The following is a 24,110-nucleotide window of genomic DNA, read 5'->3' as shown; positions in this document are numbered from 1 at the left end:
CACGCCAGAAAACAACTCTCACCATCTCACCCCTGGTCATGAACTGTAAAAAAAAGGCCATTTCCAGACTTCTGTGCAGTTTCTAAGAACCCAAAGCTGGAAATAAATGACAAGGAAATGCCAATGCTTGCCAGAAACACAGCATCACCAGCATTTGGGGAGCAGGGGGAAAACAACAACAACAACAAAGCCCATCTTTCCCCTCCCCAGCCTCTTGCTACCCCATGAATGGAAAGGGAAGAGAGAAGAGTTGTCAGGTAATATCAACATCAGATGCCACAGGCAGTCATCGGATTTTCTTTCAGCTGCTTACCAGTGTGGCTCCTTTTATGTACCATTAGCACATTGGGCCCAATGCAAACCATGCCACAGACGTCACATTTCAGTTTACCATTCGGAAGCCGGATTCCTCCCTCGCTCGATAGCTCCTGGATCTTTCTGTTATCCGCCATCTCGTTACTCTCAGTAAGGGGCTCTTCCAGGCTGCTTCCTTCATCGTGAGCCCTGATCTCATCTTCCTGACTCATGGGCTTCCTGTCACATTCCTCATCACTTTGCATTTCTAGCTTTACTGAATTTGCTGAAATAAAAAAAAAAAAAAATTAAAAAGAATTAAAAATGTATATTTTAAGTTTGCCATTGCTAACATCGTGATCAGTTTCTACCATTAGCAAGATTAAAGCTTGGCCTTGAAGCTCAAACCAACATGAGGGCCTCATGGTGGTGACAGCACCACAAGTTACAGCTGCCTATTTCTTCAAGGCCTCGTTTTGTTTGTTATTTTGGTGGGTTTTTTGAAGTCCTAATGTCTGTGCCTATTTTACAGCTTAGAAATGAAGGCACGGCCTGATTTGGAGACCTACCAAAAGGCTAAGAACTAGCCTCCTGCTTTTCAGCTTGAAACACAGAAGCACCCCCATCCTTTCAAGGAGCTGAAGTCCCAAGAGCAAAGGATGCAGACAGAGCTGGGTTCCTCTGGGACTCTCCTGCCCAGCGCACCAACACACAGGTTTCCAAAGACAGGACACCGCACCACCACAGCTCCCAGAAACACGCACCCTTTGTCCACAGGATTGTTCAAAACACAGGGACCTAGGGAGGCTGGGCTTGTCTGCATTAGGAATCTCCAAATCACAAAATCATGGAATCGTAGGGGTTGGAAGGGACCTCCAGAGATCATCGAGTCCACCCCTCCTGCCAAAGCAACTCTCTAGGACAGGTCGCACAGGTCGGCATCCAGACAGGTCTTGAACATCTCCAGAGAAGAAGACCCCACACACCCCTGGGCAGCCTGTCTCAGGACTCCCTCACCCTCACCGGGAAGAAATTCTTCTGCATATTGGCGCGGAACTACCTGTGCTCCAACTTGAGGCCATTGGCCGTTGTCCTGTCCCCACTGACAACTGAAAAGAGGCTGCCTGCACAGGCAGGTATCCTCAACAAAGGGGAGACCAATTTCTAGATGAGCCTCCAGTGCTTTTTTGCTTACTACCATTTTCTGAGCCATGTAAACAGGACACTGCCAAGGCAAACATGTCAAGACCTAGGCTGCTGGTTTATTTATATTTGCAAGTGAAATCAGTGCAGTTGAAGATCTTTCCTATCTGCCTGGTCAGACTGATGGGCTCACCACTGATTTCTGTGATCCTCAGGTCACATTATAAACCTCCTCCAACCATCAGTATTTTGTGGGATCAGACAATCTTGTGAGAAAATGAATGCATGAGGCTTTTTCAGGAAGGGTGTTGGTACATGGGTGATTTAATCACCAGACACCCCCATTTCCACGCCTCAATGGTTGGTGGAAACTGCCGAAAGACCTGTCGCAGAGTCACTCTGCATCCACACTGCCAGCCAGAAGGCGAGCCCACGTGTCTACTTCCCTAAGCCTTGATCCTGCTGAGGGGTTTAAAAAGGTGGTGATTCAGCCTTCATATCTAAGCAGTCTTTGACCTCTGTACTAAGGCCATTAGCACAAGTGCTGGTGACAGCAGCGAACTTGGAGGGCAACCGCGTGCCCTGGGCCTGGCCAGTGCCTCCCAATCCCAGCCAGGACTGATCCAGAGCAGCCGCTGTCTGGGAATCCAGTGAAAGAGTTCAGAGTAAACGTGCCTGAATACTGTGAGACACTGCAGATTCAAACAGCCCGCCTGGAAATGTCAGAAGAACAAACCCTACCACTTAGATTTCCTCCTTCATCCTCCTTCCCCAGAATTTACAGGTAAAGAAAACACAAGGTTCAGCGACCGATGCTGATGATGCAATTCTAAATCACTGCTGTGACTCCTAGGTAAAGCATAATGAACGGGGCCAAGGCACCAGAGACCAAACAGTAGCGAGATGTCGCTTTTTAATCATAAAATTGTTGAAATACATCTTCTGCTATTCAGCGAGGCACTAGTGGGAGCTAAGCAATGCAAGTACTGTTACAGCAAAGTACACCCAGAGCAGAGACGCAGTCAGACTGGCTCGCAGCAGACTAGTAACTGCAAAATATATCAGAGCACTTCATTTCTAGAAGGGAATTGATATTTTTGTTGCCACAGAGATGCATTTAACATTTAAAAAAAGAAACAGTGGCACAGACTGAGAGCTTCATCGTGACCTGGCTCCAGCTAGTTGCCCGGGGCAGTGTGCGGCTGTGTTGGCCTGGGTACCGGCTGGCCATCCCCACCTATAACTGGTGCTGTGGAAGAGCACGTTCCTGCCCCTGCGACGGCTCTCTGCCCCATGGTGCCAACTCGGTACCAACAGTGCACACAGGGAAATATGTGGATGAAAGCACACTCTCAGTGGCTGTGAAGAAGATGCCCTAAACTTTAGGTAACTGCAAACCACCCCCTAGGACAAGATATAGCTTTCTTAATAGGTGCTTCTGTGAGGCCATCAGCACTTCAACAAGGGGAGGAAGAAAGGTAGAAATGAGTCAACAGGCAGCTGTTCGCATGGCGAGTGAGGGGTCTTGCCTCATCACGGCAGCAAGAGAAGCAAAGGGAATCCATCCGATGCTTATGCAGAGGATGGTGAATGGCACAGCCATCACCAGCCCTGTGACCAGGAGGATGCACGCTCCAGGGAGCGGGCTGGAAGTTTGAGAGCTCTGGCCAGCTCCGTGGGCTGGCAGGGAGAAAGCCAAAGTCCTAGTCCCACCTCCCTCTGGAAAGCACATGTGGGTGATTTATGGACAGCCTGCTTTTGGAGCTAAGGAATGGCAGCTCCCTCTAATAATAATGGCCTTTCGGGGTATTCAGCGAGTCTGAGAAGAAACCTGAATAAATGGTTTGCTGTCCTCAGGAGCAGGATTTAATACACTTGACCACACAAGCAGCTAGGGTAGAGCCAGAGGCGGTGCCCCACGCTCCTCACCTAAAACCCCGGGGCTTCCACCGCAAGACTGTGTGCCCTCCATATACAATAACGCACTAAATAACCAAAGAAACCTCCTACCAGTGGTGTATTATTTATACATCCATCCTCACTAGAGAGACAGAAAAGCCATGTATCCTTCGTGTCTCTTACATATATAAATTTTTGTCTCTGTTTCTCTGACATGGAACAATAAACACTTGACTGTAATAACTGCTGAGCACCACGAGCTCCCATTCAAGCCTGCGGACCTCTGCCTGCTCAGCGCGTATTGAAAGCAAGGCTGCGAGAGCTTATGAACTGGAGGATCACTTACTTTGCCTCTACGCCCCAGCGTTTCTTTCAGCCAAGCGATGGCTTTCATCCAACGGGATAAACAGCACGACAAAACAAGAGTGAGCCGCTCGCTGAAATGCAGCCTCCCCAAAACACGCAGCGCTCCCCACAACTCCTCCTGCAAAGGGCTGCCCGCAAAGTAATTCACATTGCATCCTTCAGAATACGCCTGCGAAGTTGTGCAGGCTGTTAAACTCCTCTTATTCCCCTCACCTTCATGCAGAGCCCGGCCGCTGCCATATTCAGAACCCTTGGGCTAGCTCTTGCTGCCGCGGGAAGGTTTCCTTCCGCTGGGATAAGTCACCGGGTCCCCAAGGAGGGGAGCGCTGGTGCAGCAGGGATCTCCTCAGCTCGTTGTGAGGGCTTTGCTAATCAGGTCATCTCCGCTTCCTTACATCATACTGGTGTGCACATTTGGCTTGTGTGGCAGCGTACATACAAACAGGCACTTAAATCGTATATAGTTTGTTTTTTCCTCCCCAGCCAGGCTTTCAAACTAGCATAACGTTGTGGCACCCGTCTTTGTTTTCACCTACGGCCACAAACTCAGAGAGCGTAATGAACCCTGCTGCAAAGAAAGAAAGAAATAGTCGAGGGATGTTTATGGCTACCCTGCATCACACACAAGTCTCCACATCGAGTTTCACCCTGGGTTCCCTTGGCTTTCTTATTCACACACTTGCTAAAAGCAGCAGGCTTTCTCATTCCTTGGCAAAGCAAAGCATAAATAAGTAAATAGAAAAAAAAAATTAAGTTTTTTGGCACTTCTTCTGAAAATCACAGTGAAAAAAAAAGAAGATAGCAGGGATAAACTGTAATCCATCTTGAACCTGGAGTCAAACCATTTCCCTCCAATTAATCCAAAGCACCTTCTGCTTTTTCCCAAGTCCAGTACAGCACCTCGAGGGGGAAAAAAAAAGATACATAAGCTTCTACCTGTGAACATGAAGCTAAGGGCACGTATTCACCAGACCACACAGCAATGCTGCTTGCTTGGGGTTTTTCTTCCTATCTCCTTCAGAGCACCAACCAGCTGATCCTGAATCATACTTTATCCTGAGTGGCCAAATTGAATACAATTATTGTTAATGCCTCATAAGTGCTAATTAAACTGCAATTCCCTGTTAAACAGCATTTTGGCAAGTTTTCAGTACCAAAATATTTCCTTTCCCCCACAAATTAGCGTAGCTACAAACCAGAAGTTGGAAGATCCACCTCAGAAACACAGTCCTAGTATTTCATCTTCCATCACTGAAATTTGTTTCCTTCAAAACTGAAATTTGGGAGAAAAAACAAAACCAACCACCCTCTCCTGTTTGGCGGAGAGATTTGATTCCCAGGTTGGGTGTAAGTTAAAGCACTAGTCATCTCTTTTCTGAAGCAAGCAAGCCAGAGTACATTTCCCACTACAAAACCAAATTCCTTCTGGCCAGCACACCAGGACTGTGACCCTCTGTCTCCTCCGCTGTCTGCTGTCCTAGGTCGTTGCTTATTTTATCTGTGGCCTTGGAAAACCAGGCTGACCATTGCCACCAAGGGTTTGTGGTCTCCAGCTAGAGGTTAGCCTTTCCTGGCAGTGGCAGTGTACCACCAGCCTCTTCCTGCTGCCCCCGGAGCAGCAGAAAAAGCAAGTCTGACCCATCAAGCCCTTTCATACCTCTTCCCCCATCTCTCTTCTCTCGCCAGCAGGAAACAAAAGCTTTGGCCCAGCTTCAAATATGCATCCTTGAGGAGGCAAAATTCAAATCTGCCGCCCTCGGAGAGCCTTGGGGTGGCTCTGTGGGCGAACACAGCGAAGGACACTCGTAGCTAACGTGGACACAACATGCTCTCTAACCAAACTTGTCTGGTTGAAGGGAGGAGGTGGTACATTAGTTCTTCCAGGGTCTGTTGCAGGTTCCCTGCCCAGAACACAACATGATGCAATATTTAAAGCCCGGATAACATGTCTGTCTGTACCCCCAGAACGTGAGGAAATTAAGGCACTGTTACTTCCCTCTGGAAAGTGAGACTGAGCTCCAACTACGGCAGTGCAGTGACAGGCGGCTACACCACAACCTTCTGCGTATCATCTTGTCAATGGTCAGCGACACCATCTATTTTAATCATGAACTTCTCCTAGGCAGTGGATTAATGACATTGCTAATTGGCAGCTAAAGACACACAGAAAATGACCCAGCTTCTTGCATGCTTTGAACCTGGGTCCATCCTTCTTACACACCGCAACACTCAGACGGCGCAGAATGTTTCTATAGAATTAAAAGCATTCAGTAATGGAGAGAGGAATACATTTAATTTTAAGAGCCGGGATGGCACGCTGACAAAGGGTTTTGTAAAATGAAAATTAAAGGGGGGAGGAGGAGAGAGAACTCTTCCATCTTGACAGATTTTGAGAACTCAAGGTAAGGAATGCCAAAAAGCTGGAAACAATGAGCCCTGACTCTTGTTCAAGCTAAGAGCACTCTGGCAGCAAAAAGGGTCCTTAAAGAGGGTGTTTACACCACTCCAGAAGTGTAGTGTGACTTTAATGCATGTTTAAACACACTTTCCTCCTGGAATAGCATAAAGGGGTCTTCCTGAGGAGAAAACGTCACTATTGAGTTTCTTGTTGCTGATAGAATTTCGCTCTTCATTAATAAGGCTTTTCAAGTCCATTTTGACTTAATTGTGAGCTATTAAATGCGTAAACAAGGGAGCACCAATGACAAATCTTCCCCTTTTAAAAAAGCAAGCACTCAAATGGTGAGAAAGCCAGCTGAACAGTGGCACAACCCAGCAAGGAGCCCGCTCCACTGTCGCCTTGTAGCCACAAAGCACTCAGCAAACAGGTTGACATCAAAAAGCAAATTAACTGGAAATTATTTTTAGTTCCTGAGAAATGAACAGGCCTCCTCCTGCAAAACAGGTATCGCTCCAAAGCTGTGTAGGTGTGATGCTGAGGAAGGAGAAGAAAGGTCTGCTCAAGGCAGCTTTGGGGTAGATAATGACCAACTCCAGGAGAAAGGAAGACATCTCTTAAAGGACACCCGTGGGCAACACGATCCTAACAACACTGTAATGGAAAATGTCTGTTGGGCGTTAGAAAGGTGCATGTGGAGGGAGCCAGTACTGCTTTCAGGGTAGATTGAGGCTTTCTGGAGCCTCAGAGAGAAGTGAAGCCGTAGCTGGATGGAACAAATGAGGGTGAATGTCACCTGCAAAGAACGGGGAATTACCCAGCTCCTTTCGAGTCAAGCGACAGAGGCCCAAGCAGGGCCTCTTACGTTACACATGGACATCCCCGATGCTGGGTGTCAAATTTGTTTATCACAGGCTGCCAAAGATTGAGCTTCAGGCTACTGAGTGAGCACGAATACTTAGATGATGACACCATGTTGTCACCGTGACCTCAGCAGGCTCATGCCCATCTGTAACTGTTAAACCAAAGGAGGAAGGAAAAAGATTTTAGAAGTTGAGTGCAGAGTCCTTTTCTGCATGCTACAAACGGGATTCTTCAAGCCTACATGGAGGTGGTTAATACGCCAGAAATTCAGTGAGAATTCATCAGCTTATTTCGGCATCCTTAGAAATTTTTAGGTTTTCACATTGAAGAGTCGCAGTTTAAGCCTGCTACCTCTGAAGTCAATTTAAACTCTCACTAAATGCAACAGAATACTTATTTCATAGCTTCTGGAGGTGGTGTGTGCAGTAAGTGTAGACTAACAGGTCTGTTACACCCAAGTTTAGTTTAAATTAAGACGTGGTTGCATAGCTAAGCCAAGCTTCAGTCAGGTTTTAGCTGACACAAACCACGGTTGCCATCCTCTCATTCCCCATCTTTTCTACAGGCACCAGCACTTATGGAACCCGGTGGGGGAAGCCGATCTGGGTGCAAACTAACCTTACTGAGAAAAATCAATCATTTTCAGATGGCTCAGGCCCCTGACCTAGCATACTGTGCCACCACAAGAGCCAGCTTGGGCTGACACGGAGCACCCTGGATGTCACTGGTAGCATGCCGTCGGTAGCAAAGGTTTTACAACACCGAGCAGCTTCTCCCAGCCCAGCTGCCTGCAGCCAGGCACGAGGACTGCAGCAGCGAAACCTGTGGAGCAACTTTCACGCTCAAACGGCCATACAAAGCTAATACAAATATCAAGCTGAAAAGACCACAGTTAAGAGTTGGAAGGGCTCTGATTTAAGTGCATAGCACCCCCAGCAAGTGCAGCACGAAGACCTGAATTTTCTTTTCTATCGCAGGACCAAATTCTGATGGTTTCTGTGGCTTTTGAGTCCTATTCAGTGAGAACTCTGCTGATGTCTGTTCAAAGGCTGAGATGCCGAGTAAGGGCTACCTCAGTATAAGAAAGGATGGTGGTATCTAGACCAGGATTTGCCCGGATGGCCAGCCTTTAGGCATGACTGCTCCCCACAAGTCACTCATGCTGCATACCTCCATCTGGCAAGAGCTCCTAACCAAATATATATGATTGCTCACTGTTGCAAGATTCCTCTCCAGAAGGACCTCAGGCCAAATTTCACCCACAAATTCATCTGTGCAACTTGTACTTACACAAGCCAGAGTCATGTATTCATATCCCAGGGTAGGAAAAGTACTCCTAATGACCCATCCTCACCCTCGGTTCCCCCCGCCCCCCCCCCCCCCACCATACTTACAGCATAATTACTGTGCAACAAGCGTTGTGCTTAATGTAATCCCAGGTTTCTGCCTATTCCCTTACCCCCACAGCCCTCTATCCACTCACAATGTCAGAAACTGGCCCTGCAAAAGCCAAACGGGACATGGTGGCACTTGGCTCCTACCTCTTGTCCCCTCCACTGACACTTGAGCTAAGCCAGTTATTAGGCTCAGACTTGTGCATGATTCTTTCCTACAGCCAAGCTAGGGACGATTGTTGGGTACCTGTTCAATTGTTCCACTGCTTTGGGGGCTATTCTGATATGGGTAGGGGGGGTGCAGATGGAGGGGGAAGGAAGTTGGGTTTTTCTTTTTCTTCTCCTTTTGCGGGCACAGGCTTTTCTTTCTGGGCAAATGTCATCTTGCAAACTTTCTGCCTTTTTGCAACACCTGGTCAGCCCTTGTGCTGTCCTGCTCTCTCCTGCAAAGTACCATAATCACTAAGACTTGCTGCCTTTGTCTTAATGGTTTAATGCTTGTTGCAGACAGACAGGTGATGCTGGGGGGCCCTCTCCATTGTAAGCTTGTATTTCACAGTGACCGTGAGCTGCAGGAGCCAGGGCTCGGTGATGTCGGTGGTCTTTCACAGCCCCTTTCCCTTGCCAATCTAAAGCAAGTCTCTTACTGTCTGCACCATGTACGTTAAACACCATCAGTCTCCTCTCCTACCACCAGTCTTTTTTACTTCAGTAGATTTATTTCTGATGCACACCAGAAAGCAGAGAGGAGGAAGAATAAAATCAGGCTCAGTCCTGCAGTGAAACACTCTGTCTCTCAAAGCATTAAACCATGCACATCTTCTTAAGGCGGGTTCAAACTCTAATAAGGGAGCAGAAGTCATTGAGCAATGACACGACATTCACCCTCTACACTGATTTCTAAGAGGCTGCTGAGCTCTGTATGGTATCCAAACCTTGAAGTTTGCAATGGAAAATGCTGACAAACTAGAGCTATATATGGATCATCTCTTATAAACAAAAATAAAGTGATTTATAACATCCATCTGAAGTGACCAAAACCTCATTGCTCACTCATTGTCATCTCTGCTTCTGAAAAAGTGCATGACTTCCTAAAATGTTTTCCAACATACGCAGAGTAGGAATTATAACAGTAATGATTATTTCATTTATAAGGAACTTTCCATTAGGGATCTGCACTGTATTTGAAAATATCACCCGATAAAGTTGTTTAAAGCCAATGGAATGACTTGTCTGGGTCCGGACCAGGTACTTGGCTTCATTTTCTTGCATTTTTACCACTAGAAACATTATTTTAAACAAGTGAAAGGCTTTCATTACCAAGTTATACCTTTGGATCATTCACAGCTTTCAGGAAAAGATGTATTTATTCTGAATTATATAAACTCTAAATCATCTTAATGCAACCCAAGCTAGCCATGTCCTCCTCCTCCTCCTCTCAAGGAGGCACCTCCCCTGACTCATCAACCCAAGGAAAATTACAGGATAAGCACCTGCCACAAAAATATTTTCACTCTTTGTCACTACATTGTAAAAAGCAGATTAACAACAAAACCGGTTTCATTTGTTTGAGTCAAAGCCTCATCTGCACCCTTGGAAGCAGGTGTCTGATGCAAAGTGATGGGCATATCCCGAGGTTAGGGGACCGGTTGAGCCCCGGATAACTGCAAATGTCTGAGCGCAGGGACTTCTCACTATGCATTTGAGTTTGAGTTTAGTCCCTTAACTTTTCCAAATTTAGAGGGCACAACAGTTGATAATTATTTTCCAGTTTCAGAAGTCACTTCAAGAATCTAAATCTGTTTAAACCCCAAAGTTAATATACTAAAAACGGGGGGGAGGGTATCTCTTTTGCTTCCTTCCTACAACTTAAAACACACCAGCTATTAAAGCAGCAAGATATTTAAATGACTATTCATTCTGATTTATTTTTTTAAAGCAATGCTAGGCTTTCACCTGTATCATTATTATGTAGGCAGTGACAGATGGCAATGGAAAAATATAAAATAACTCTTAGAGTATTAACTTTTTTTCAGTACCGTATGTCAGATTCTTTAGCATAAATAAATGGCATTACACAGTCTCATTAAATCTATACATCTGTGTAGTAACTTGCAATTTATGGATATTTTCTGACACAATGTTCAAACCAACAGGTTTAGCTCACATGTTTCTTTTCTCACCATGCCATCTCCAAGTCACCAGAAAAGCAAACAAAAGCAAAACCCTACAGTAAATATTCCTGAAGAATTCTATGAGGAGATTTGCTATTCATCATCTATGCATATTTAAGGGAATAAGAAGGGAAGAGGGTGGTGGAATTGTGGAAGAAAGGGGGTTGGAGAGACTTGGCAAGTAAACCAGATAATTAGGTACCCCAAAATTTACATATCTAACAACTAAAGAATGTTTCCTCAAGTTAGATTAAAACAGTAAGAATGGACACACACACTCACACAGTTTTATCGCATCAACCACTTATACACCAAAAGCGCTCGCCACTCTTTCACCGCGGTGAGCAGACCTCCCCATTGCCTGCTAAACCAAGCAAGGACCAGGGATTACAGGACCAAACCCCAGCCTGAAGCATTTCAGACTGCTGAGGAGGTCATACAATGCTCCATCACTGAACAAGCTGAAAGATTCTGCAAGCGTCTTTGAACACCACTCGGTATCGTACTTCAAGAGTCAAGGAGGTGGAGACCTAACAGACTCACAGAGCAAGGCATCTGATTCCCAGGAGATACGTGCAGCCCTCTCCCAAACACGTCCCATCGACTCAACTACTCTGTGGAAACCTCACACTCAACCACCCCGCACAGCCATGCAGGCAGCCTCTCCGCTGGACAACAGAGCTGTTTGCCTTCAGTTGGCTGTAAAAGCAGCGTGCCCTTTGTTTCATTAAGGGGCTGAGTCTGGGCAGCATCAAGGAAGGAACTTGTTTGCCTTGGTCTATTTTCTGCAGCCCAGGTGACACGGGGAGAGCAGGGACACCGGTCCTGCTGAGGTGCAGGGCCACAAGGAAGATTGGATGGGAGAAGGAAAGTGCTGTTTTGTGTGCCTTGTGCATATAAACCCACCCCGGGAGCACTCCCTGGCCTGCCTTCATTCACCCTTGAGCAGGAGCAGGCCAGCTGTGAGGACCCGTCCCAAGTAAAAAGCCTCTTTTTGAGCAACAAGTTGTCTTTGGGAGCCCTCCCTTTAAACACAACATCCCACTGGTCCAGGCTGGTGGAACTGGATGAAGCACCACTCACTAAACATTCATTAGAGACATCAACAGAAGATAAAAATCCATAAACACAGCTGCAAGGGTGGTCAAAGAACAAGCACGTGCCACAGAGGACGACACAGCCCTGCAAGTTCATTCTGACCGCTGTTTCAGAAGGTACCTCCTTTTTCAACTCCCATGGTACTACCTCTGCAGATGTTCCCCCTAAGACCTCCAACAGACCTGAAGAGCTGTTAATACCTCCAAAACATCACCAAGCATCAAGAAACGCTCCTACATCAAGTCACATATTACTGAGAAACTCAAGCCTCATGTACATGACACATTCCCATTGGAAAGTTTAAATCTGGCATTAGCAGCTACTTCTGCACGTCACCCTTTTGTCTCCTTGGGTAAAGGATCTGTTGGGAGCTATTTATGTACTGGCTCTTTTCCTCTAGGAGGAGCTGGTATCTCTGCCTAAAATTACGACTGCTTGACACTTCCTACGACGAGGCCCTGTTTTTTACTTGCTTATGACTTTGCCAAAAACAATTTAGGCTGAAATTTGTAGTCAATATTTTATTTTTTTCCAGCGTGAAACTGCAAATCAAAACAGTTCAACTGGCTCCAACAAAGAGGTCGGAGAAACCACCCGTGTTCAAGTCAGTTGATCCATGACCAGCCAAACTAACGAAGCCTGTTTCCTTATGGATTTGTACCCGTGGTCTCACTCCTTCCAGTAACCTCAGCTGGGGTACCCACTGTCAAACTGAACCAGTAACATCTGAGTTTCACTTGCCTTTTCTCTCATTAACCAAAGCCAGCAATCCCAAGACATCCTCTGACCATTCCCAAATTTCATCTCATGGGCATGCCTCTTTTTGAACGGATGCAACAGAGAAGCAAGATGCAGAGACACGCAACATCACTGACATACCTCACTTTGGTTTTGAGGACGGGTCATGTGCATTTAAAAATCATTACTCACTGCAATGAAAAGAAGAAAGGGGGGGAGAAAAAAGGAAAGAATCTGGCATCCTAAGAGCCTTACTAAAGCTCTTTAAAGTGCATAATTCCATCACCATACTGTACATAGCACACAATCTCTGAGGGGTAATTATCCACGGATTGGAAGCCAGTGTGAATATACACACAGTCAGTCAATATGATGTTGTGCTTGCTGCTGCTGCTTCTTTCTTTTTCTTTTTTTTTTTTTTTTTTTTTAAATCAATTTTAATTGTTGTGGATCTATTTCTGCTAATAAAAGAGAGTGAACCGATTCTGGTCGGATAGATTTCTGGATACGGAAAATGAGTGAGCAAAACATGTGAGAGTACTTACTGTATTACCAGAAATATTTATAAATGGCTCTTCCCTCCCTCGGCTGGCAGAATATCAAAGCACTGAGGAAGCAGCACGGATGGCTTCTGAAGGGATAGAGAAAGCAAAAGTCCACTCCATCATCAACCCGGGAAAGCAATGCCACAGAGCTGGGGCAGAAGCCCAGGCTGAAACTGCTCTAACAGCAGTGTTTCCCCTCTCACCCAAGGGTTAACGCTGTTCTGAGCACAAACGAGCCTCTACAGGGAATACACACTGTGTCAACTTGGGTCTCCAGTTGATATGTTGTCATAACCCAGTATTTTCCTAATTCAGTGTGATTCCTGGGACTGCCAGTCATTTCAGCTGAGGACAGTCATATTCTCTGAAGGCTCGATGCCTGTAATACCAAGACCAACCTAGACTCTATGGGCTTGACAGAAGCGCAGCCTGCTCTGTACAAGTCAGCACTATCACAGTGCATTACATATATCTAGATCAGTAAAAAAAACCACTGTGTGCACAAGCACATTCTCAGGAGGCACACAGAAAATCATCCATATCCTGTGTGAGAACTCAGCTGAGAGAGGATGGACTCTGCACGGCGGGCCTCTGCAAACAGGGCTGCTGCCGAGGTACACACGGTGGTGAGCTGTAGTGGGATGCAGGCTCCTGGGCTGACACGTGCTTTTGCATAACTCCTACCTGCACACAGACGAATGAGGCTTTCTAGAGCTGGATTAACCAACTACACACTACGAACTTGGCCTAACACCATGGTTTGTTTCCATGTATCCCACTTGTGTTAATGTGAAACACAGGCCAAGTGTGGTCTGTAGATGTACCTGGGGGAGATGAGCCCTGCTGCACTGGGCTGCTGCCCTCCCAGCTGAGGTGGTGGCTCAGCCAGGCACTTAACACTGCGGGAGTGTCCCGAACCTGCTGTTCCTTCCCATCGGTGGAGAACTACAGTAAGGTACACCGATTCCAAGTCAGCTTGTGCATGTGAAAATGCCTGGGGGTCCTGATTCAGTGCAATACTTAAGCAATCACTGATCTTTTACGTTAAAGTCAACAGGACTTCAGTACACACATAGGGTAATTACATGAATTCATCATTGGGCTGAGCAAGCATGTTCCAGCTCACAAAAGCAATGAAAGGACAACGTGCAGGAAGAACGAAAAGCCTTCAGGAAAGGATTAGTAGTGTCACAAGTTAAACATCTCCTCCCTGATGACATACAGGATTGGGTCAACTGTGCAGACAGGCGAGAACACTGTAGCATGAAGTCAGAAATGGTAATAGTCTGCTCAAACTACTGCGTCTAGTAGCTTTCCAGATAACAAATGCAGAATATCAATGCACAACAAGCAGTCGTTTTAATAGCTCTCCTGTACGGGAGAGGGAGAGATTTTTCAGCGTTTAACTGCACATCACTCCTATTCCAGATCTCTCTCCTCCTTGGCAGTTTTAACTTACCTAGCAGATTTAAGTGGAAGGAAATAACAATAAACTCCTCTCTGTAATCAACCTGAGAAACCTTGCAACTCTGGCTTTACAGTTCCAAAAATCACACCGTAGGAGGGCTATAACCTAACAGCGAGACGTTGGCCTTACCAGTCTACCGCACTGCCACACATAACACGGAAGGACCTGAGCGACAACTACACCCCACTACTTCAAAACCAGCTAAGAGGGGTTTGGTGACAATACGAACACCTTTCAGTGATACAGTACTAAGAACCTACCACTAGTTATGACCAATCTTGGTCTTTTTAAACAAAAAAAAGCACTATTAAAAAAAAAATCATTTTAACCCACACTAAATATACCAGTTCCTCAGATGATTATTATGCCTTCGACTAAGTACAGGAAATATCAAGAATTTACAGTAGGTCATTCGAGCACCCTCACTCACAGCAAAGCAGATAGTAGTTCAGCACCTGCTGAAATAATTGCCAAGGAAGGAAAAGATAGAGATATAAAACAAATTTATCTGCTGTCTAGCGGACTTTACATTCAATTTTCTCTTGTCACATCCTCATCAAGCCTATGTACCTGCACAGTTCTAGTTGCAAAGGTTACAATCAGAACCTTGTCAGATTCAACTACTTTGGTGCCAAGTTGGATCAGAGGGGTTCAGGAAGGCAATATGCATACGCCCAGGTAGGACATATAATTTTATAGATCACACCTGATGCTTCATTTATCTGCTTCCATGCGCATAGCAGAGCCATCGATTTCCTTTAACGTTCCCAAACATTGCTAATCACTGTTATTCATGCATATATGTCCTAGGGAGCCTGCTTTGGCAGGGGGTTTGGACCCGATGATCTCTTGAGGTCCCTTCCAACCCCTACGATTCTGTGATACATGCAGTCTTTGCAGAAAGCCACCTCTTCATCTAAGTAATGCCTTGTTGCTGCTCTGTTGCCAAGTTTCTGGCCTGGGGCTTTGGGATCGCTGGCTTCCTTAAAGATATCGTCACCAGGGGATTCTCACTCTAGGGTAACACTAAAGCATCTACTCTGAGGTAGAGCCTGAGATGCTTTAAGCCTGGAGATTTATTTTAGGTAGATGCACCCCGCACTGATGGAGGTGGAATATTCCAGCCTCCAAGTTGCAGTTCTGATGGGAGATGTTAAGGGAAACAAGAGATGTGAACATCATTTCACAGTGACTAGTGAAGAGGAAAAGAAAAAAAATAATCGTGTCGGTCAGACAGACAGAACCGTTTCGTTTGCTAGGAAGATAACTTGAGTTAACTCGAGATGTTTATTTGGACAAAAGGAAAATAAAACATTACTGAAGTTGCATCATCCCAGCCCTTTTGAGCTGAAAGTCATTATTTTGAAACAAACAGGGAAATGTTTTCTACTTTCAAACATCAAAAGCCATTGTAATGTTACTGAAGCATTTTCTCCCCCAATGTTTTCATTTAACTTGACTCAAATTTCATTCTGGTCCCGCTCACAAACTGCCTTTTTTCAACAAATTTATTATTTGTCATTTCCACCTTGAATTTCCACAGCGAGCTCGTTCCCAGCGGACTGAGAGGATACCAACCAGTCCTGAGCTAGCCGCCTGCATTAGGAACTAAGGAAGCATAGGATTCATTTAGATTAGGAATTATTGAAGCAGGCATTGTTTAAAACTAAACAAATACATTTTTAAAAAAGAAAAAAAAAACCCAAACACAAAAAGAAACAAAACCAGGCACTTGCAACCTCTCTATGTCCCTAACTGTGTGACGGCAGTCAGGTAGCATTTTGGAGAGAAAAACATCTGTGAAACAGCTGTGCCTCCTATCTTTTCTTTCAGCACAGATGGCTAATGCAGAAGCCTTTGCAGTGTTGCCGGCTGCCTGTCCGCGGCAGGGATACAGGAACTATGCAGTCACTGCACCTCCGCGGGCCCTGGCACCGTACCCTCTGCTCTGTCTGGAACCGATCCAGCTGAAAACACAACCTGAGGGGGTTGCTGATAGAAGCAGGAGGCTGGGAATAAATGGATGGAGGGAATAGCAGCTGCATATGTCTGTGAGAGGAGCGCTGTCCCCACGCACAAGTCACAGGCTCCTTGAGGACCCAGCTTTCATCTCCTGCACACACTTTCTGCCTACTGTGAGGTGTAGGTCCCAAACATAGACCACGGAAGTCAGTACAAGGCTCTGTAGATACTCTGGCATCTGGCTGGATTTTTAAGAGCCTCTCACATCTCTGGGCTCTAAACTTCCACTCAAAATCATTTAAGGCACTTACATAAATCTTACTTGGCATCTAGTTACATCTTTAGGTGCCTAAACACACGTCTAAATAGGAATCTAAATCTCTTTGCAACTCCCTTTATCTACAAAACAGGAGTTGTAATTCTTTATCTTACAGGGGTTCAGCCACAATAAATTGATTAATGCTGGAGATTAACATTCGCGTGCCCAAGTCAATGGGAGCAGAAACAAATCCTAACTCAGCACAACTTCTTCACACAGTTTACAGGAATCCCAGCATTTGTAGAACCAGTGACTTCTCTCATCATCTGCTCAGTGAGAAACGGGCACAATTTTCACTCCATATATTTTGGCTGAAGCTAGCAGTAGCATCCTCCCTCTTCTATGAGCCCTTCAGAAAATCTCTGTACATCTTTTGAGATATCTTACTGTTGGGTTCAATGAAATCGATGCAGAAAAACTTAGACCACAAATTCAAGTGACAAGTGAAGTTTAACACAGGCTGCGAGGAAAAGAAAGGCAGGCAAGGCTTTGCATATGTGTGCACAAAAGAGAAATTGTTCCAGCGAGTGGGAAGACATTTCTAAAGCCAATGTCTTATAACATGACCCCAAGCCAGTTGAGAAGTCTTTCACAAAGGCCGTGTCACGTGCTGGTGATTCCGTGAGTCATTATTTCCAGCATTAGAAGAAAAGTATGGCTGTAGACTACGCTAAGAAGGGAAATTCATTTGCGTCGTTACACTAAGTTTTTCTTGTATTGCAAACATAATATATTGATTTAAAAAAAAAAAAATCATTCTGGATGTTAATTTAATGCAAGATACGTTATTAATAGTGCTTGGGAAATAAAAAGCAACTACATCTGCTAAATTAGCATCTATTTGAAGAGACATGGAACAAAATCCTATCTAATATTTAATACATCACATTCTCTCCCTCTGTAAACACAGTAGGGAAAAAGTAGTGGTGGCTTTAAAGAGGGGTTGCATTAACCAAAAAACATCCAGGCTGCCATTCAGAAAATCATGAAGCTGCAGCAGACCCCGACTCAAGCAGAAGGAAGAACCTCTACCTCCTCTGGGGGTCTACAGCGATACCTTGAGCACTTGATCAGGTTGACTGAGCTCTTCACAGCACTACCACAGTCTACCTTCTAAGCTTGCAAGGGTGTTGATCACGCAATCTGCTTCCATCAGAAGTTCCACCTGGATTTTAGAAATCTTCTCAGTTCAGATCTCATCAAGCCTTTAAACACACCACAGAAAGCTTTGATTTCTAGGCACCAGAGGCTTCCAGCGGGGGAAAACGCTTCTCTGGATAGTTTCACACGCACACACTCTCACAGCTAGGCCGTACATCTGTGTCTGTGCTTTTAGACAGAGAAGCTACACACACACATATATATGCACGCACACATATGTGGCTTCTGCTGGTGAAGCTATGCTCTCTTCTGATCAAGCTATGTTCTCTTCTTAGCTTGGGTTTGGACATCCTTGCTTGAAAAATATCACAGCATCCTGACCTCCTCAGAGCACTATCCACCCTAGAGCCCAGCACTACAAGTTCTAAGGAGGAAATGCCTATGCTGATAGGTTCTAGTTCTATCGTATATCTGTCTGCTGGCTGGATAATTTAGGTGCAGGAAAGAGAGTGGATGTCTGCTGGATACCAAATACCATTGGCCACCAGTGAGTCAAGCAAATGACAGGACTGAATGGAACAGATTTAACCCAGAAGTTACCAACTTTTCAAAATATTACGTGTAAACATTCCTTAAATAGATGAGATGACACATTCTCAGTCAAACAGAAACCAGAAAACAGGACTGTTATCCTGCTATTTGCCCTCTTTTTGGAAAAAAAAAGGGCAAACTCTCAACTTTCTTAAAAAGGCAATGAGCTTTCTGCATTCCTGACCTTTCACTTGCAGAGGGAATGCTGATTTCTCGCTGAGCTATGGCTCTGATCATCCTTGCCAAAGCTAAGATGTACACGGGCTGGCTTACCCTTGTTTCCACTGGCTGCTGGAGCACGCCAAAGAGACTGTGTGCCCTACTGCCTTCAGCATCAAGCCAAGCAACGTGATACTTTGCAGAACCTTATATAGCACTTGAGGAGTTGTACAGAGGAGTTTGAAACAGGATGACATAGAGGGCAACGGTGCTGGGAAGTTGAGAAATGTCTCCTACTTTTGCTCTCAAGCGGATCGAATGGTCAGTTCCCAAGTCGGGCACGATAAACTCCCTAAATTTTTGGAGACAAAAGCTATTTGGAAGACTAGGCTAACACGGAGCAGGAGGGGGAAGTGGATGTAATCAGCCACAGACAAAAAAAAGAAGGTGTATTCAAGCGTTGCAGTATGATAATCACATATGGCAAATGCCTCAGTGAAGTGAAACTTGCAGCCTGTACCGGAGGCCCAGGGTTTCAGCATTCACAAGGCCGCTATTCGAAGCACTCCTGGAGCAGTGCTTGGCCTTGCCACGTCTCCCAGTAAGCCCAACAGGAAACATTTGTGCCCAACTACTTCTAAATACCTAAGTTACTATTTCAACAGACTTACTCCTACTACCCCTTCCTCCATCAGAGCTGCACCTACAGTCTCTAAACGATGCCAAACTCCCTTCCTGCCCAGTGCTCCGTTTTACACAGGATCCAAAACCAGTGCAAGGGTACCAAGTCAGTAGGCCTGTACAGGCAGTGCTCATTTATCTATCCCAGTATTAGCATAGCACCAAATAAACACCACAGTCCTACAATTCTACTTTTGAATGACTAAAAAGGGATCAGTTTCAATTTATAATCATTGTGGCATGCATCTGGGGTACTCTCTACCAATATCAGCACAGACAGACTGTACGTTCAGGCCTGAAGAGGAGAGAATTTGGCCCAAGATGTTAAAGGGTTATTTTAAGGAATGCCCCCCCCCTCCTTCTCTCTCTCCCTCTGTCTCCATTTGTTTGTTTTGGAATTGATACCAGGAAAAAAAAAATGTAACTAGGAAACAGAATACATAACCGCCTGAGGTGATGTACAAGAAGTTTCTTCGCATTCTCTGACTTTTTCCTGGTTAAAACCAGTTTGCCTGGGGATGGGCCAGCTCAGTTTCAGCTTCTCCTGCTTTCCCAGCATTCCACAGACTAACATGACCTTCATTAACTCAATACAGCAACTGGATCCAGCTAACAAAATCCAACACATGTAGGCACTTGTCCTCCTCGTCCTCAAGGGTAGAGAAACAAGGATACAGTTGTTCCAAAACTGGCTTTGCCATTTCCAATCCTTACCCTCACACAACAGATGCTATCAAGACTGCTCGTTGCTGGTCAAAGGCGGCAGCAGGTTCTCTGCACCCTTTCTGTTCACTGGATTAACACCCAGCTGCTCTCGGAAGGAACTCTGGATCTAGTGAAGCAGCTTTGGGGAAAAAAACCCAACCAATATACGACACATGGTAAATAACTAGTAGCCTGCCCTATACTTGTGTTGGCTGGGTGTCAGGGTATTTGTTACTGAGAAGATGGACGTGTCCCAGTTTAAAGGAAACCAGGAAAAAAATCCAACAACAAACCAAACTGAGCAACAACGGAAAACCTCAGAATTGCAGCAATCTGGACACAGTTGGGTGGATTAGGGGGCACGGGGGAGGGAAAGATCTAGTCAGCCTACAAAAATATCTGGAGATGTAAGGAGATAGCGGGGAATGCACTCAAGATAACAGACTGGCCTCATATTTCATTATTTATTCAAACTTTTCATGCTTTCAGCAGAAGTTCCACTAAAAAAGAGCTCAGTAGCTATTGGCAGCAGCAAACAGGACACTCATGATAAAAAAATGAGATCTCTGAATGTACCACTCATACTCAGAGCCACTACTCACATGTGCAGATGCAGCAGCGGCAGGTCTTACATGCTGCCTGCAAACCACTGCCTTCAATAAAGCTGTTTTTCTGAATCCACAGGTCAGTGAACAAGAGAAGCTTCAGACCTAACAACTCCAAAATTGGACTCTGCACCTCATGTAGAGCAGAGAGCTGTAGTACACAGAGGGACTGCATTACTTTATTGACGACGCTGTTTGTCAGGCTGTACTATTACTTGTGGCAATCTTACAAATGCTAAATTGGATCTTAATCCACAAAGGCTCCTTCAGTGAGACCAGCCCTTTGCAAAGTGGCCATGCTGTCTAGCTACAGGTACAGAAGCAGACGCTGAAGCCTAAAGCCATTCCGAATCAATTTGGTTGTAAATAGACATCTGCTTTAACCAAGGCAGGGAACCAAAGCAATGCTGGTCCCCATCACTTCCCTGAGGTGACAAAATCTAGCACACCACTCAGGGGCCACGTAAGAAGCGTAAGAAATACGTCAAGGAAAATCCCTGACATATTTCTGACCACGATACAAGTACAAGTCCTTTCCAGACTGGGGCCCCTTCCCTCATTCTTTCTTAAAAAAAAAAACAAAAAAAAACCACAGAAAGCTCCATAAAGTCCACAGAGTGAACAACCAGCACGAAGACAGTGGAGGGACAACCCCGAGCCAAGTGTTGCCTAAGGAGTATTAGGGTTTTAGTAGGGTTGGTTTGTTTAGTTTGTCAGATCAGCAAAGCAAGCAGAGAAAATTGTTTCATGTTTCTGATGTCAAATAAAAACTTCTCAGGACTTTGCTCCTCGGTAAGGATCCCAGGTACCAGGGTAACACCAGAAGGAATAACAGATATCGTCGAGCTTGTACAGCAGTTTCTACGTCTCTGTTATTAGAGCAAATGGAGAAGTCTGTCATTTTTATCCCCAGTTTAATCTTGAACATAATCATCTGGTGGTGCTACCACTCATTACAGAGTGTACGAGTTCCACTAGCAGACAGCACCCTGGATGATGATGCTACAAAGATCATTACTGTTATGATGAGCATATAGTACATCAAAACAACCACTGTATTTAAAGTAACCAACATGAGAGGTGTCCTCACCATAGTCAAATTCCAGAAGGGTTTTATGCATGCATTCCCATCTGTCTTTGTCCTTCCCTGTGGTGAGTTTAACTATCACCTCATCATTTACTGCTGCGAGGGCAAATTTATGCCACCTAGTTTTACACATCTAACAGCTAGCTCACCAAGTCCCAGCTAGCACTAAGTTCCCTGTGAAGTCAGTCCAAATAAATAAGCATCTCCAGAGGGCAAATAATTTCATCCCACCTGTTCTGTGAGATGATGATTTCTGGAGGAGCCTAAAGAAGATGAAATGACTAGTTTGGACTGGATATCGAGCTTCTGCAAGGGTGAAATTCCTCGAAAGGAACTCCGCATGGACAGGACTATTTAGTGCAGAACTTAAAATCACAGAATCACAGAACTGTCTGGGTTGGAAAAGATCCATTAGCTCCTAAAGTCCAACCATGATCCTAACCTGCCAACCAACCACCACTAAACCATGTGCTCAAGCAGATCCTTCCACAGAAAACCTTCTACCAGCCATTTGAGCTGAAACCATTTACTACTTACACGACAGTCCTAAGTCATGTTCAGAGCAAGACATCCTCACTGGATACCAAGCAAAGCTGGACCACATTGCTATGCCTTCCCAGCCTTGCCAGGGGAAGCTCAGATTGCCCTTCACGCCCTCCATTCTGCTTTCTTGCCCATTTTTTCCCTTTAAAAATCCTAAAGGGACATGCCTTCACTTCCATATTTCCCACATGACGCTGAAGTCAAGTTCTTACATTATTATAAGCCCCGTCTGGATTTGAAAAAGTCTTAAGAGTATTTTATGATACTGGGATTTCTTACTCCAAATGCCCTTTTACAGATCATGGATTAATTTCTTGCAGAAGAAAATCTTGTACTTATTTTAATTACTTCATTGATTCTTTGGAAAAAAGAAATATCAGTTCAAACTGGGAAAAGGGAAAGCAAGCGTGCACTTGTCTACCAGATATAGCCAAAGTCCTTCCAATGATGCTGGTTTTAATAATGCCCAGAAAGATTATTAATCATGAAAGACATGGAGAGCCACACTCACCCAAGAAAGCTTTCATGTACCACAGCTTTGCAATGAGGTTACAAGCATTCACACAAAGCATCACGTGGTGAGGCAGAACCTACTGTTAGTTCACCGTGAAACAATGAAAAAGAAAATAAAATTACCAATAATGAAGGGGATATGATGCTTTAAGTCCTGAGTCAGGTAGGATTTCGGACACATTACAATCTGAAGAGCTTGTTACGATCTTCTAGTCTGACCTCTCTCCCCACTGAGCTTCTCCTGTGAATGCCTCCTCAAAAGCCACAGCTTGTTGGCTGTTAGATCTCTCTAAACCACTGATGCTCTTTCTCTGTGGGTGCCAGGTACAGGTAGTTCAAAGGTTTCTACCAACTTGTTTCACTCCCTTCTAAATGACAACCACATGACGTACACAGCTGTTCTCAGGACAGTCCTGAACTCTAATGGTATGACCAGATAATTAACCCAGGATTCATTACAGCCATGCTCTGATCCACCCTGGAAATAACTGGGACACGTGGCTGCACTTGGCTGTCCACGATGTACATCTTCCTTCCCATCAGCTTCCAGCCGGGACACCGAGCAAGGCCAGGTTTAATCCCAGGTTATGAGCACATACAGGAGCATACTGCGGGAAAGGAGCAGATTAATAGAAGCTGGAATTCCTCCTAACTCCGCAAGTATTGCTAGGGCAGAAGTCCTGCAAGCTGACTCACACAGCTCCCCACCCTCCCCAAAAGAAGCAATCTTGCTGAAGAGACCTTTAAAGTTAAACAGAAGAGAAACACTGCAGGTTTTCTCAAGGGGTAGGGGGGAAACCAACCCAGAGAAAGACAGGAAAAAAACATCCTAAAGAAACACACAAAGACCAATTACACTTGAGTATTTTCTAGGGTTGGGTTTTTTTTTTAAGTAATAGAGAAAAATAACTACTTCCTTAAGTGTAAAAAATTCCTATTTTTTTCAAGTAATTTTTATAAAAGGCAGGTAGTGTTCAAGAGAGGTGTGCTGGCTATGCTCTAAACCAGCTCCACAACTTAAAAGATGAGAAATGAAAAAATCCTCTCCCAGAAAACATTGGTTTGTTTTTTAGACTCTGGCTTTTCCCAGCTCTAGGCTTCCTCCTGATTTTGTAGCGCAGCCTGGTCACACATAACTCAACCACATAATAGCCTCTGGTAACAGGAATACGAGGAAAATTGGGCAAGGGATGAGAGTCCTATCCTCTCACTGCTGCCAGCAACACAGCTACTGGAACAGCAGCAGAGCAACACCATGCGAGCCTGGGTCCTGATCTGAGGGATGGAAAAAATAATCCCTTCTTCCTACAATGAAGCTGCGAAGGATCAACAGGTTTGTTGTGCTGTTTAAGAGGGGTGTGAAGAAAAAGAAAAAAGACTATTTGGCTTACAGTAAGAATGGCTACTCTCGGTTAGAGATTGTTCTAATAGGCATTATCGCTACTTGCTTTGAGTTCTTTGGT

General features: G+C 45.0%; 1 protein-coding gene across 4 annotated transcripts in view; it reads right to left on the bottom strand.

The window, feature by feature from the left end:
- Nucleotides 1-24,110, bottom strand: part of IKZF2 (IKAROS family zinc finger 2) — a gene marked incomplete at its 5' end in the record, with an annotated part of 107,171 nt that overhangs the window by 47,474 nt on the left and 35,587 nt on the right. For 2 of the 4 annotated variants that reach the window (XM_084265569.1, XM_084265567.1), the window contains one exon: nt 314-580. In XM_084265569.1, coding sequence (XP_084121695.1) covers nt 314-580 — 267 coding nt within the window. The remainder of the gene's footprint in view (nt 1-313; nt 581-24,110) is intronic. The other 2 variants (XM_084265566.1, XM_084265568.1) reach the window with 1 other exon arrangement.

The sequence above is a fragment of the Gallinula chloropus genome, assembly GCF_964237585.1.
Source record: "Gallinula chloropus genome assembly, chromosome: 5".
In the NCBI taxonomy this organism is placed as follows: Eukaryota; Metazoa; Chordata; class Aves; order Gruiformes; family Rallidae; genus Gallinula; species Gallinula chloropus.
The sequence above is the reverse complement of the archived record's forward strand: the minus strand, read 5'-3'. Positions and strand labels throughout refer to the sequence as shown.